Source organism: Mastigoproctus giganteus, chromosome 4 (genome assembly GCF_048544385.1).
Source record: "Mastigoproctus giganteus isolate SK-2022 chromosome 4, ASM4854438v1, whole genome shotgun sequence".
Classification (NCBI taxonomy): domain Eukaryota; kingdom Metazoa; phylum Arthropoda; class Arachnida; order Uropygi; family Thelyphonidae; genus Mastigoproctus; species Mastigoproctus giganteus.
The window spans coordinates 61,530,413-61,546,827 of record NC_143578.1 but is presented as its reverse complement, the minus strand read 5'-3'; the positions used below and the strand labels follow the sequence as shown (position 1 = coordinate 61,546,827).

The window sequence follows — 16,415 nt, the reverse complement described above, 5'->3', positions numbered from 1 at the left end:
CAGTTTTAATTAAGTGGTATTTTATGCTTGCATGTTTAATATTTGTAACATGTTCTCTTATTACTTTTTGTACCACATCAAATGTCTTACTTGGACCATTTTAATAAAACATTATGCCATTTTATGCCTTTGGCACTGATAATTAAATTGCCAAATTTGAACTGTTTTGCAACTTTGGGTCAGTAAACCAGTCTCTGGAAATGCTACATATACTGTGCAAGACAGAATCAATTTGCATTAAAGAAACACTTGAATAGAAAAGAGTTAATCATCACATTTTTGCTTTTTTTTTTTGGATACAGGAAGCAAATATACACAAACTTTTAAACTTTCAGCTTCCCAGCTTAACCACTTTATCATTAATTGGATTAAAACACTAATATTTCTTATTTCCTCCATTCAAAATTCTCTAAAGTGAGCAGAAGTTATTTTAAATTAGCTTTTAAAATAGCTAGTTTAAAATACTGAAAGCTATTTTAATTAGCCACTATAATTTTATAAAAAGTCTACAATAAATATAGTATACCCATAATTAAACTTTTTTTTTTTTTTTTAATTCACCATTGATGTTTTAAAAGCAAATCATCCTTCTGATCATGAATACACAGATTTTAAAAACATTTTATAAAACAATACCAATTTGTATTTTTTTTAAAAAAACTTCATTTTAAATAAAAATGTACATGCCTGAATATTTTAAAAAAGTAAACTTTAGAATGATGAGTTATATTAAAAAATTTTGAACATTGGAGTAATTCTACTATGTATGATATGTTTATTTCCTATATGCTATTCATATTCTGTTAATGAAAACTAAAAGCAATGCATACAGAGAATCACAACAAACAGGAATTATTTGGTATAAGTACAATAATTTATTTGCAGTTCATGAGAACAACTGTGTGATGACAAGTTTATGATTGTGTAACTTGAGCAATCTTTTACAAGTAACAAATATATTAAACATCCTGTACTAGAAAAGGAAAATAAACCCCAAATGAAACCCCAACTTTCATTCAAATAATTGGCTGTAAATAATTCATATACAAAAAAAAGTTTTTTGTTTGTTTTTTTTTTCTAAACACATTGATTCAATCATAAAATATAAAATATGGCTTTACTAGACAGTTTCATGTTATTACTTAAAGCTGCCATCTTATGCAGTAAGAATGATCGTATCCGATGTTTTGGGTAAAATGCTAACACATGGCGGCCACTAAGGTTAGTTGTAATCAATCTTTCCTTTTTTTTTTTTAAATGGGTAAAATTTGAAAGATTTTCTAGAGACACAAGATTTAAACTGTAAATTCCATACTGATAGTGCTTCGGCAAATGGAAAGTTTCGACAGGAAAGTAAAATTTAGCTGCATTACATCAAGTTGATTTAAATGAGAAAGGAATGCAGGAAAAAGCATTCCTGTACCAGGTGTGATGATAGTGAAGAAAGCCAAGGAATTTAACAGAAAGATAGGGTTTAGTGAACTATATCATTTTTCAGAAAAGATGGTTGAAAAATTTTTGAACAAAGATGTTAAAAAAAAAAAAAAAACTGGGAAGGATTCAATTAACAAAAATCACGACTAATTCAAGAAACAGTGGACAACCCCCCCACCCCCACCCCCTCTCTCAGAAACCATTGTTCACTCTTGAGTAAATCACAGCGCTCTGCAAGGTAATTTTTTGCTATAATTTCTCTATTAAAAATTCAGGGTATTTGCTGACCATCTGAAATTTATGAAACAGTTATTTTGACAAGCTTATTATCTCCAAAGTTCAAAGGCTGTTCTGTAATCATAGAACTGTTACTGGGAAGAATAAAAAAAAGCAATGCATACCATCCTTCAGAAGGTTTAGCAAATTACAACATTGCTACTATCTTCTTGGCATCTAATATACCTCTTCTCTGTAATTATTTCCTCATCCATTAGATAATTAATAAATGAAGAAATGAGCCAAAATATGAACTACCATTACAGAAAGTAATTTAATTTATGAGGTGCCCATATAGTCATGATAAATGAACCTCAAATGGTTTTATAGAAAAACTGCTTTCTAGTATGATTCCCGTGCATGACAGTCCATAAAAGGGTCCACATTAAAAAAAAAAGGAAAACCTGGAGGAACCTTTGGCCTCTTTGACTCAGACAGGATTTAAGTTTTTTAAATACAACCAATAACAAAAAAAAAAAAAAAAAAAAAAAAAGACAAGTTAATAAAATAACTTCAGTGGTGGTAAGGTCAATGCCAGTTTGTTGTTAGGCAGTAATCAAGGTAATATGGTTTATTGGTTAGAATGTGATACAGATATTTCAATAGCGAATCCTACAGATAAAGAGATTTTTCATATGGTTTTAAACCTTCACCATGAGACAATGAAAGGAAATTCATAAGATAAAATATTTAAGGTAACTTGGGATCAGAATAATATGATATCTGAAGTATTCATTTTGTGGAGACCATGAAAAAGTTCATGATGCAAAATATAATAGCAAAAACTAATTTTTATTCTTGATTTTTAATCTATGGGAGAAACCAAGTTAAGCAAATTGTTACAAGAACCGTTTGTAAGGGCTTCAAAAAGACAACCCAAACTCTGACCTTCAGACACAACAACAATTACCTCTCATACCACAGGTCTCCAAAATACTACCTACCTGAAACTCCATTACTACAACAACCAGACATCTTGTTTATGTCAAAAGATAACAAAACACATTGTATCTATTAGCTCTAATCGTGTGAACCCTAATAATTAAGCAGCCATATGTTTTCTGTCAATTGATGAAGTTTTAGAGCACATAAAAAAAATAATAAAATAAAATTGCAAGGATTCTTTTTTTTTTTTTTTTTTTTTTTTTTGCAGGGATCTAATGGGTTTACAATTATTTGTGTTTTATTATCTGACTAAGCTCTAGTTCCAAGATAATCGGATACGAAAACACTTACTGAATAATATTTTATTTTTCTGCATCGCATGCAGGAAAAGAAGAAAAACAAATGATAATAATATTGTCCTTAAAAATATTTATGGCAAACAATATTTGAGAAGTTGCACTACTATTTTTACTCTCCAAATGCAATCCTGCCAACTTTATACAAATACCAACTGAACATAAATTTTATTTACTTCCAACATAATTATTACACTGTACATGATACACTACACAGTAAAAATAATGACATTATATATCTGAAAAATCACAAATCAGTAACTGTGCAGTTTCCCTTTCAAATATTGTATGATTAATCTACACCCATAATGATAGTTCACTTCAGTGCAAGATGTGTACAGGTATATATAAAAAAGAGAAAAAAATATGGTAGAACTGATTTCATGCTTGCATATTAGCAACGTAAGCAGTAGAAATGGAAAGTGATGTTAATAGTTGACAAATTCAGAATCAAATAAACACAAACAGCAGATACAGTATTCAAAGATTTCATTTATAACAACTGTGCATTACATGCACACTTGCAATAACATCTCCAAAAACTGTAAAACACATGAATTACTGTGAAGTATAATCCCACATGTGTAAACTTAAAACTTATTAATTCATATGTATGGCTTGAAGGATACTTACACTGTTTATCAAACAAACTTGCAGATGTTTGTTACAATTATATTATATAGAGATAATTCATCAGGGAATAAACACTTAGAAAACAATGTACAATGACTGATATGGTTTTACCTGTTTTATTAAACTTTCAGATTTTACACAACAAAAACGTATGACTTACCATTCACAAACAGAACATGCGCACGCACGCACACACATACATACATTCTATGGTTAATGCTGAACACATGATATTACCCCCCTTCCCCACAAAGAAATTAAGCTCAAGCTTAAAATGTTTACAAACACTTTATGGCATGGCACAATACATGGAAACCATATACCAGAAGACATTCTACCTTAGATATTTTATTACAAATTATGGTGCTTTATGCACAGAAGACTAACTGATTGATTTTTGTCACTAATAAATAATACTTACTGTGACTTGACTCAGACTAATTGCTCCAGTTCTCAAAAACCCAAGGATGCAGTATGTCATGAACTGCTAAATTTGCACAATCATTTAAATGAAGACTGAACTACTGTGGACTTTTCAATGAGCTGAATCCTTGGATTTTTAGGTTGGTCTGAGTAATGAAAGTATGCACCATTTCTAAAACAGCACCAGAAGCACTACAGTGGCCCTAAAACAATGTGACAATGAGCATTATTCTTTCACAGAGTGAATCACTCTGTGACAAAGAATGAACACAATGCTTCAACCTTTCTTGATAAGAATTCAGGAATAGCTGCATCTCTTGACTTTCTTTGGTGACTTGAGCTGCATACCTGGCCTTCTCACTTCAGACTGTTGAGGAACCAAAGGATAAATTTAAATTTCCATATTGCTTTAACTTCACAGTAACATGCTCTGCCTTCGGCTACGGCCATTACCTAATGGAAAACAAAGCAAAACAAAAAGAAAATCGAGCAGGTGCAACTTAAATGGAGAACAAAAAATGGCAAACTGGCAATTATGAAAACAATTAAAGAAAAGCAGAATGAGAAAATATTCTAAGTAAACAGTAGACCTTAAAATACTGGCAGCAGCTACAGAATAACAATAATGAATAAAACAGAACTGAAAGCCAAAAACATGAATAAATAAAGCTTTCTATATCATTTTACTTCAAAAACAATTTTCTGCTGATATTTACTAGACAACTGAAATACTATTCATGCAAAAAAAAAACAAAAAAAAAAACACAGGAATGATGATCACATATCCACTCTTAGAAGATAAACATTACTGCTATGTATTTTTGAAGAACATTTTTTCTTTAATCACCATGAAATTTCTAGACAGCCATAAAGGAATCACTATGATAATTATTGAAAACAAGGAATTTATCTAAATAACTGCCATTAAGACAATCAATATTTATTGTACTGAAAATCAAAAGTGTTTAATATTTCAAATATCTGAACTAACAAGCATTTGAGATTATTTTTGGTTTTATTAATATATCAACTTTGGGTTTTAATCATGGCTACATCTCTTTAAGGAAGTGTCTGTTTTCAGTTTCTTGAAGATATTTTTATCATCATCCAAAATGTTATAACTAGTGAGTGCATGACAGTAATAAATAGTCCTGGACTATCAGGCTTCTATTCACTACTTTATCTTTGCTATCCTATTTCCTGTTAGATCTCTAGCCCTTTTCCCTCTAATATTTTCTTGGTGCCATCACTCCACCTTTATCTTGGTCTGCCTCTTAGTCTATTACCATTCATTTCTGCTTCTAATATCTGCTTTGTTAATCTCCCTTCTCCCATCTTTTCCATATGTCCACACTATCTTTGGTTAGCTAGGCTTGGATATTATTTAACCCAAAATCGTTACTTATTTCCTCATTTGTAACACAGTCTTGTCATTGCTTCCATCTGTTTAGTTCCATTTATTTTTCTAAATAATAAATATTCATTTTATTAATGATAAATATAAATGTATTTTTCTTAATAACAAATAAATAAATAATCAATTTTTTATATTATGAATTAATATATTACCAGATGCAATCTTTTCGGCAAGCATAACCACTGTTTTCCCATAAAAACATAAACAAATATAAATAAATATATGCTAAAATTCCTAATTTCATCATCAGCAACATTCAACGCTATTATACCCAGTTGGTATGTGCAGGCCACTATGATAGTAAAAATCGGTCCTTCTGGACTATCAGTTTTCTAATCATTATTTTCCTTCACACTATCCTATTTTTAGATCTTTAGTCTTAACCAGAGTAAGCACTCTTTCCTCTAATGCTCTCTTGACCTATTACCAATTAATTTGTTCTTAAAATATCTATTAGATAATCTCCCTTCTCCTATCCTTTCTACATGGCCATACCATTTTAAATTACTCTGCTTACCTTTGAACTGGACGTTAGTTAATCCAAAATGTTTTCTTTTCCTTATTTGTAATATGGTCTTGCCACTGCTTTATCTATTAGCTTCATTTATTTTTCTTAAAGCTCTCATTTCTGAAGATTCCAATTTTTGATCAAAATTATTTCTTACCCAACTCCCAACTTCAGGTTATAACAGACTTTAAAATTTGTATTGTAAAATGGCTAATTTTATCCTATGTATAAAATTTCTGATTTTGTCTTTTGTTTTAAATGAATTTGTTTAACTGGCTTTCTACATTTCACTTATTCTGTTATTTCCACATCTACTCTTCCATCTTCATCAAAGATTGTTCCTAGATATGCAAAATTAGTAACCTGTTCCAAATTTTAGTTTAGTCTTCATTTAAATTTCTCACTATTCATTCCAAATATTTAGTCTACAGTCTAAATTTCCCTAACTACCAACTTTCACAAGTTTTGTTTCTATGAAATTATGTAATGGAATTACAGCTTTTCTCTAATTTATTCAGTCTGGAAAATCTTGAAAACTATTTATTTAACAGCATGCTCATTATCAGCATATAATAATGATCCAATGTTTACATTTCCAACACTAAACTCTGTCACCAACTATTAAACAGCCCATAAGCCATTATCCGATACTTCCATCGATTTTCACTTCAGATTTACTATTAATATAAAACTTTTTATTCTTCTTAAAAGATTATCCTTAATGCCATATGAGGTGCATTCAAGTTATAAGGTCTCCAAATTTATTTCTCACAAAATAATTGAAGCATACACGTGGGACTTCTTTTAGTATAACTGCCAATTAGTTCTGAATGTTTTCAGAAGACAACAGCACAATGCGGTATATCACATTGATCGCAGCGCTCTAAACAGTATACATGTTTATAATACTTAAAATGGTGTCTTTCAATCATCAGGAACATGCTATTATCTGATTTTTGTATCTTGCCAAGAAGAGTCCCATTGAAATCCATTGGGAAATGTCAGAAGTGTGTCCTGTAGGCCTTATGGATGTGAAAAATGTTCATAGCTGGGTATATGTTTCATGAAGGATGGGAGTGTTGTGAGAACAAAGCATGCAAACCAAGATGTTGAACCAGTCATTTCAAGGCCAACATCTGCCAGGTTGAGGAAATGGTTTTGATCATCTGCTCAACAGTGGATGAAACTGTAGCACATTTCTACAACCATTTCTGTTGGATCCATGCATACCATACTCCATGAAGATCTCAGAATGAGCAAGGTGTCAGCCTGGTGTGTTCCAAGACAGTTTTCCTAGCAACAAAAAGACAATCATGTCAACTCATGTGGAGCAATGTTCACTCAAGATGCTGCAGTGAATGCATCTTTCTTTTCCTCAATGGTCACAACGGATTAGACATCAGTTCCACTCTTCAATCCAGAAATGAAATGTCAGTCTGCCCAAAGGAAGCACACTGATTCACCACTGCCCAAAAAGTTCCATGTTTCTGCAAGTGCAGAGAAAATGATGGTTGCTGTTTTCTGGGTTACTGATGGAATAATCCTTACACATTATGTACCCAAGGGAACTATAGTGATAAGAAACTCATATGAAGAAATTCTGAAGAAAATGTTCCTCCCAACACTTCAGAAAAACATCCACACAGACTGAATCATATTTCTTTCCATCAGCACAATACTTCACCCCATTGTTCTGGAAATGTGCAAAATTATTTTAAAGAAAACAACATTGAGGTCATCCCAATGATGAAGGATGCTCTTTGTGGCAGAAGATTTCCTAGCCAACAAACAGCCACTTCTGCCATTTACCAGTGGACTGAACGTTCCTCCAAAAAAAAAAAAAAAAAAAAACCTTTGCCACAGCTTTCACAGTTTGGAAGGACAGGTGTGAAAAGTGTGTGCAGCTTCTAGGAGACTATGTTGAAAAGTGAGACAAGTGTCACCTCTGCATCTTGTGTAACTTATCAGAAATAAATTTGGAGATCTTATAACTTAAATGAACCTCATGTATTTCTAAAATTTGCCTTAGTAAATTATTTTTCTTGGCATCCCTGTTTGGATGCCAAGAAAACCTGACTGTTCTTCCCCAGTGATATATTCAACAATACTTTTAAACCTCTTTTCTAAGGTATTTTCACAGGTTTTACCTGGTACTTGGCACATTAAGGAGTGAAATTCCTCTGTAATTTCCACATTCAGATTCATTTTCATATATATATATATATATATATATAGATTCACTTAATGCTCTGCTCTAATCTTCCAGAACTTATCTGAGAAACAATGCAATGTAACCACTGTAACACTATTTTTCCCCCCTCCAGCTTTTGACATTAAAAATTTAAGAAAAAAAGCATTTTTCATGGCCTTTTCTACCTCAACAATAGATAGAGCATCCAAAAGTTTCTTCAATTCAGTATTTTCCTCTATTTCAGTGGCTTCAGCTACTTATTTATTTCAGAAAATTCATACTTCTAATATACCCTTTTTTTCTGTTTCACCTTCATCCTGATAATTTTTAATTGTCTCATTTATGTTTTTTCTCCCTTTTCTGAGAATTTTAACTAAAACCAAAGCAATTTCCGCATTCCTGATATATTTTAAACATCTTTCCCAAATATTTCCGAGATTTTGCTTTAACCCCTTTGACATACTCATTCCTCTTGCACTACTCTTTACACTCCAGTAATTTGCATTCCAGTAATTCTATTTACATTCCATAGGGAGAAAGAGATATGTAGAAAGAATGCCTTTGCACACCTTCTTCCTCACATTTACAGCTTTTACTAACATTTTCATAAATTTTTGGCATAAGATATTTTAACATTATTTACAGTGACCACATTGTGACAGCCACAACTGGGATAAAATGAGTTTTAAAGCCTAAAATCTGGACTCATTTAAAAAAAAAAATCAGGACAATGAGAAGTTGGTCATGTTTAGGAGTTGTATTCTTTAGAATACATTACCTAAACATTACATGGTAATAATTACATGGTACTGTGATGCAGTGTCTAAGGCTTTAGTCATCCTTTATTGATGTGGTCTGCCAATTCATATTTTGACTGATTAAAATCTTTACATGTTAAATTTATATAACATAATGGCATTAATGGTTTTTATATATAGACAGTTTTGTCCATCTGACCAATTAATATTGACAGGACCATTCTAAATGCCTAGTTTAATCAATGTGGGGTATTAAAACTATATTCAAGATAAATAAAGTTTTTCAAGAAAATATAAACAGTTTTTAGAGTGACTGAGTATAAATAACATTAGGGTTCAGTACCCATGTGGAAGAGCTGAGGTGTGGCCAATTATAAGAATTTTGAATAATGATTCACAGATTTCCAAAAATATTCTTTCAACATTTCCATTTTGTGCCAGAACTGCAAACAAAAGGTAGTTAATTTTTCAGATTCTGAGGTCTTCTCTTGAAATACAAACTGCAGCAAAAACAGCGACCACCAAATGAAATAAGATCTCTTAATCTAGACATCATTTCTCTTTTTTCAACTCTTCTAAAATGAAAGTTTTAAGCAAAGAAAACAAATAATAGGTTTTTGCCAATTTGATATTCCATAGTACCATTGTTACACATATTTGGTACTTCCTCCAAGTATGTGTACTTTTAAAAGCATTCACCCCATAAATTTTGAATTTATTGAAGGGTTCAGCCCATTTTTTCTAGATATTCACATGTTGTTTTATACGTAGACAATTTTTCATCTTTAAATATTAATTCTTCACTCAGAATCTGTTATCAGTAAAAATTTCCCAAGCACTTTAAGAGAACACATTTTTTTTCAGCATATAATTTAAGCATTTTCAATCAACCAATGCACATAAATCATGACCTCTATTATGCAATTTTCAGAACATTCATGTTTTAGTAACTACTTATTGAATATGCCAAGTACTATGCATAAGATGGAAGTACACTTCATTAATTGGTGATTGAAAAAAAAATTTATATAAATTTTGGTGGCTTTTCTTCCAAAAGGAAAAACATGTTCAACGCTGAAATTTTTAATATGCAATTGATTGACTGGTATAAACTTAACCACCAAGTTCTGAATGTATCAATAACTTGTTATATAGCTGCATTTTCTAAAGAACAACATTCTCAAAATTACAAAGTTTAATGAACTACTCATGAAAATTGCATTGCATCTTGAACAAAATCAACAGAGATTGTAAGGCAGTTACAACAGTCTACATTTTGAAAAAAAATTCACTAATGTTTTCTGAGAAAAGGGTGTTTCTGAATCATTTCCTAATGCTGATTTCAAAAATGACTTCCATTTGTTTCCATCACATCAAGTTTTTTCAAAAATCACAAAAGAAAATTTGATTTTTTACAAATTGTCATTGATTTTTTCAGAATTTGTGCACTGAAATTATTTTGGCTGAAATTAAAATACTGCTTTTGCCAGACTTTTATATTTAAATACATGTTGAAAGCTCTATTAAAAAGGGCAGTGGTAAAAAGTCCACTAAACACTCACCTCTCATTTTAAAAACTGATCTATGAAGGGTCAAATTTTCATTTGTTTGATTTTCTAGTATATCCTTCTACTTTACAGTCCCTCTTCAGCATCCAGTAATAATCAGCCATCATCTTGACATTCCACTTCCCCTAGTACCTCATCTCCATGTCTTTAATGTCCTGGTGAAGCCTCTCACCCTGTTCTTCACTATATTTTAACACTTCCTATATTTTCAGAGAAGTAGTCAATGTAGAAGTGTAAAAAATGCACCTTGACACTCATGTTGCAGCCCAGCTTCTTGAATTTGGCAACACATTTTTGCCTATATTCTTATAGTTTGGATCTTTGTGGTTCCCTATAAAATTCTTAACAGACTGAAGCTAATCCATGCCTGTTTTTCTCTTTTATTCACAGTTCCCTCAAAATCTTGGTCCCTCATTGGTTTGCAAATTTGAGGTCCAACAAAAATACCTCGTTTTAGTTTCTCTTGGGTGATCGATGGGAATTTAATGCAAAGGTAGTTGAAGTAGGGACCATTCAGAGGTAAATCTTCACAAACTGTTTCATCAAACCCACTTTGATGTGCAAAGTTGGAAGGAGGAGAGTTTTGGGGGTCTACTACTGGTTTATGTTCTTTGATACAGATCTGTGTGCAACATGATCTTGCTGAATTATGTAATTCAGGAGGAAAACAGTTATATTTGGAGTTATAGACTGGTTTCCTGTAGGCATAAGACAATGGAATCTTATTGTGAGAGGATACCTTGAATGTCAGTCAAATTACTATGTAGCAAGAAGTTAAGAATTATTTAAATTTAGTGAAATCCTCAATTTGTTTTCAAGGGTCTGAAGGTTTGTACCACTCAAATTTACCTTTTTAAGTATGGTTCCCCTGTGTCCATCTCCTTGTCAGAGAATAATTCTTGAATTTGGTCATATTGATGTGAACTATCTTCTAAGTTCATGCAGTCTGGTTTGCATCAGGAGTAGTAGATACTGTAGTATTCTGCTGTGGAATGGCATCTGATTGTTATCATATTTACAGCTTTAATTTGGTTGCAAGTTTGGTTTATTGGTATAGTAACCAATATTGACCTTGCCCACTCAGCTTGATTGGTGATACGATTACTGCACTTTCGGTAGTAAGTGATATATGTCATTTGGTTACTTGGGCATAAGTTGGCTTATTAATATTTAGAGCTGGTAAAGATTGTTTGGCCTCTTGGTAGGTTACATTGTGTTCAGTTTTGTACTACTGTATCTTTTTTTCACGTTTTCAGAGGGAACGCTCTTTGGAATATGCCGCATGTTCTTCTTTGCAGTTAATACAATTCAATTGGGTGTTGTGGCTGTGCAGTCAGTATTCGAGGGCGCTGTGGATCCACATGTGGCACAAGCAGCTGTTCCTCTGCAGACGGTCTGAGTTCCCAAACTTCTGGCATTTGCAGAAGTATAAGGAGTTTGGAATGTAGGCTTTAACATGGCAGTTAAGTAACCTGCTTTCATCATTGTTGGTAGTTTGGGACTGTCAAAAATAAGGATTATATTCTGAATGGGAACTAGTATATCATCCTTCTTTTCAAAATTCACTTTATGTTGACAACTCCTTGATCTCGCAAGTCTTGTTTTAGCTTTTCATCCGACAAATTGATGAGGGCTCATTCAATGATGATGCTCTTGATGTGTTCGGGGAAATTTGTAGTGAAATGGTGACAGACGTTCCACCACATATTTTTAGTTTTTGTAGGTGCTCAGACTGTCGAGCACCTATAAAATCCAGTAAGTCTCCTGATATTAAATGACAAACTGTCTACTGTGCTTTCTAGGAATTTCTGCACCAAGAATGGAGAGAGTTTTCCAATCAGTTCTTTTTGAGTTCAATGAACGATTAGGAAAGTTGGAGTTTGGATTCTGTCTATATGAGTCTTCTGACATTTTGTTGCAACAGAACCAGCTCTTGTTGTTGCCCTGTCAAGGTTTGTTCTGTGCACCCAGTGGATTTCTGTGTTTTAGGAACTGTTTGCTCCATTTTGCCCTGGGAGACCTTTTCCACTCCTGGTTAGTAGCCCCACCACATGGCAGGAAAAGTGCCATCTTTTTGGAGGCAGGAAAAGTGCCATCTTTTTGACCAACAGTGGGTTAGTAATAAAATAAAATCAAAAATAAGAAAGAAAGAAAGACTGTTACTTTTCCTCCTGATCTATTAAAGTAAAGAAGGTTACTTTTCCTCCTGATCTATTAAAGTAAAGAAGGTTACTTTTCCTCCTGACCTAGTAAAGTGATCTCTTTACTGAAAGATTATTTAATTGAGTATTAGGGTAATGCAGTAAACAAGGAAATGATTTTATTTCTTCAAGAGAGCACAAAATCACTGGCAAAGACACCTGATCACAAAACCACTTTGCACCTGAGGCCTGCACAGATCTGAGAACAAAAGCTACCTTGACTGGCCTGAAACCACAACCAAAACCTTTCTAAGAACATTTCTGCAAATGAACTAACTAGTGCACTGAGAAATGAGTGCCAGAAAATTCTGGTATCTACAAACAGAAATCTTGTTTTAAGTGCATCTCATTGGGCTGTTACAGCATTAAAAATAAAATTAAATGTTCACTCATAGTGGACATTAAATTGTTTTTTTTTTAAACTGCTGTTTCTTTTATGTTCCAATACAATCTGGAAGGGGGGAGAGGGGCGGATAAGAGAGAGAGAGAGAGAGAGAGAGAGAGAGAGAGAGAGAGAGAGAGAGAGAGAGAGAAAGAAAATGTGTGTATGTGAAATGGACTTACACCAGTCATTTGATTTGTATAAACAGTAATAAATATACAAATTTTAGTAACTCACCTGAGCTAGAAAAAGCAGATCTGCTACTACCTGGATCTCGACTGAGCTGGATACCTGGGATAATAAATATTGACGCAGCTGAAAATAAATAAAGTATTTATTTTTCTTGATATAAACACACAAACAACAAAAAGTGAATTAAATTTTTTTATTACTAATACTGCTTCATCCTAATATGAACTCTCTGAAAATAAGTCTGAACTGTGATAAGTGGTGATAAATAGGTGATAAGTCTGAACTGTTCAGAGAATTTTCAATCACTTCCCAGTGTAATTTCTGGGAGATTATTATAGTGTGCTGAGCTGCACATGGCCAAGCATTGTCATGTGACAAAATGACACCATCAGTCAAAAGTCTAGGTCTTTTGTTTTTGATGGAACACTGACGTTCAATTTTGAGGATTTGTGCATAAATTTTCAGCCCTCTGAAACTATGTATTTAATTTCTTCAGTTGCAGTAGCGATTGAGGTTTCTACTGCATGTTTGAAAGTTCCTGCACCATGTCTCATCCACAGTCACTGTGCAATCCAAGAAGTACTTTCATTCTTCCTTATATTGCATTAAGTGTTTTTGACACAATTCCATTGACAAACATATCTATTCATCACTGAGAAACTTGGGAACACTTCACACATACCTTCCTTTATTGCAATCTTCTATGCATGATGGTGTAGATACACCCTTGACTACAGGCCATCCCATATCTAGCTCTTTGGCTACATCATTAGCATTTGTATATCATTCCACCAGGGGCTCACATCTGGTGAGTATAGGCTTGGCACACCCAGGGTCCTAAGCTGGATATCCTCATTCTTCTCTTTCTTGGTGATTCCCTTCTACTTCTGACTCTCTCGGGGTAATTCAGAATTTTTTTTTTGGCTGGTGCAGCATAAGCCTCAGGCTTCCTTGCACCTTATGGCTAATAATAATAATAATAATAAATAATAATAATGCTAGCAAGACTGTTTTCTTCTGTGACAGCTGTGTGAGCTTGTCCTGGGAAAGAGTCATCCTTCAGAGTTTATCTTTCTTCATTGTACAAAGAAAGATGACCTGCAACTTTTCCATAAGCCAGTAACTTCTGCTGGAAAGACCATCCATTGTAAGAAACAGAACAACGCTGTGTTGTGCAAGCTTGGATTCACCCCTCACTATGAATGCAGTATTCTCTGCTGCTACACATCACTACCTGCACATATAGGACAGTTAATATATCCTATTATACGGCCTCTGTAGCCAAGTGGGCAGGAGCGGGAGTGCAGTAGCACACGCGCTTTGAGTAGACTGGGGTTCAAGCCCCTGACTGCTGAATACGGTCAATCTGCCAACCTGCACTGGACCAGCGTGGCAGATTATGGTCCATTTCCCTCAGCATGAATTGTTGAGGAGGCTTCCATCCTGCAGTGGGTTGATAATGGCTGCACTTTACTTTTTTTTTTTTTTTTTTTATTATTCAGCAGAAGCATTAGTACCAATCTCTGAATTCACTCCAATGCCAGCACATAAGTTAAATTTAGATTTTCAAAATCTCATTGACTCCCACCTGTATATCAACATATCAAAAACAAATATATTGATATAAAAAAAGAAGTTAATTAAAATATCTTATTTTGTAAATACCATCAGATGTAAATAAAATTTTAATATTTAAGGTTTGTACATACATCTGCTGCTTATTTTGTGTAAATGCACTCTTGTGCACATAAACTGCCAGACCAAGTGTATGTACTACTATACATAATCAATACATTAATTTATACATTATACAATAAGGACATCCACCATGAAAATGGTGGATGTCCTTATCAAAAAAGATAAACTGTTGAAAGTCATAGGCTACATGAACAGCTTGTTATTCCACCCTTTAACTTTTGAGCTAATCAAGAAATAGCAATCCACAGTCTATCCAACAGCTTTTAAATGTTAAATGAAGAAAAGAAACCTGTCATAAAATTCCAAATTACAAGTGCACAGAGTATACTGGGTAATAGTTATGAATGATGAATAAAGTACTCCAATAGGTTCAAAGAATGCATCCCCCATGTTGTTCCCAACAGAGAGTATTCAGACAAGCAATATTCTGTTCTTAGTATGGTTTCCAAAATTTCTAACATAGATCCAGAAACATTGCATTAGTAGTAGTAGTAGTAGCATTTGATGCAAGAAAGCAAGTGTATGAGCTTATGCAGCATCAGCCAAAAAAAAAAAAAAAAAAAATCACACCATTCCCTCCAAATGCCTGTCCAGTTCCTCCTTAAATTTATTCAACCTATCAACTTCCACAACGACAGATGGAAGTTTGTTCCAGCAATTAACCACCTGCTGGCTAAAGGCAAATTTCCGCACATCTAATCTACATCTGTCTTTTCTTAATTTGAATTTATGCCCCCTTAGGTTCGTAATCTGAACAAGTGGAAGGATCCCATCAAAATTCAGCATGCTCAACCCATTCAAGGCCTTATATACCTCAATCAGATCACCGCGCAGGTGCCTAGTCTCCAGCCACTGCAATTTGCAGAACTTAAGCCTCTCGTGGTAAGAGGATCCCTTCATTCCCCTCACCAATCTTGTTGCCCTTCTCCGTACACGCTCAAGTAAATCTACATCCTTCCTAAAATGAGGCCTCCAGATCTGTACGCGGTACTCAAGGCGTGGCCTGACCATTGCCTTATACAGAGGGATAATCACCTCCTTTTCCCTGCTAGCAAAATTCCTATATATCATTGACAAAACCCATGACCTGCCCTGGCAGCCTGTCTGCATTGCTCAGAAAACTTCATATCTGACTGCACAATTACTCCCAGGTCTTTTTCATTTTCTACCACCTTAAGTGTAGTACCACACAGTTGGTACGTTTCTCTGGGGTTACTTCTACCCATATGCAGTACTTTGCATTTGTCAAGGTTAAACTTCAGTTGCCACTTCTTAGCCCATCTGCCCAAATTATCTAGATCCTGCTGCAGTAGCACACTGCCATTACTGTCATTAACAACCCTGCCAACCTTTGTATCATCTGCAAACTTCGACATTAAGCCTCATATACCTTCATCAATATCATTGATAAATATACAAAACAACAGTGGACCTAACACCGAACCCTCTGGGACTCCACTAATAACATTAGTCCAAGAAGAGCAGCACCCATT

At 33.7% G+C, this 16,415-nt stretch overlaps 1 protein-coding gene across 3 annotated transcripts in view; it reads right to left on the bottom strand.

Moving 5' to 3' along the window:
- Window positions 1-3,650: 3,650 nt before the first annotated feature.
- The window catches only part of LOC150086776 (cyclin-dependent kinase 17-like), a 279,296-nt gene continuing 266,531 nt past the window's right edge, over window positions 3,651-16,415 (bottom strand). Inside the window, exons 13-14 of one of the 3 annotated variants that reach the window (XM_090372743.1) lie at window positions 13,270-13,347; window positions 3,651-4,460 (exon numbers count right to left, since the gene is read on the bottom strand). In XM_090372743.1, the coding sequence (XP_090228869.1) occupies window positions 4,423-4,460; window positions 13,270-13,347 (116 nt within the window). In that variant the 3' untranslated portion in view covers window positions 3,651-4,422. Of the gene's footprint in view, window positions 4,461-5,221; window positions 5,473-13,269; window positions 13,348-16,415 lie in introns of those variants that run through there. The other 2 variants (XM_090372745.1, XM_090372744.1) reach the window with 2 other exon arrangements.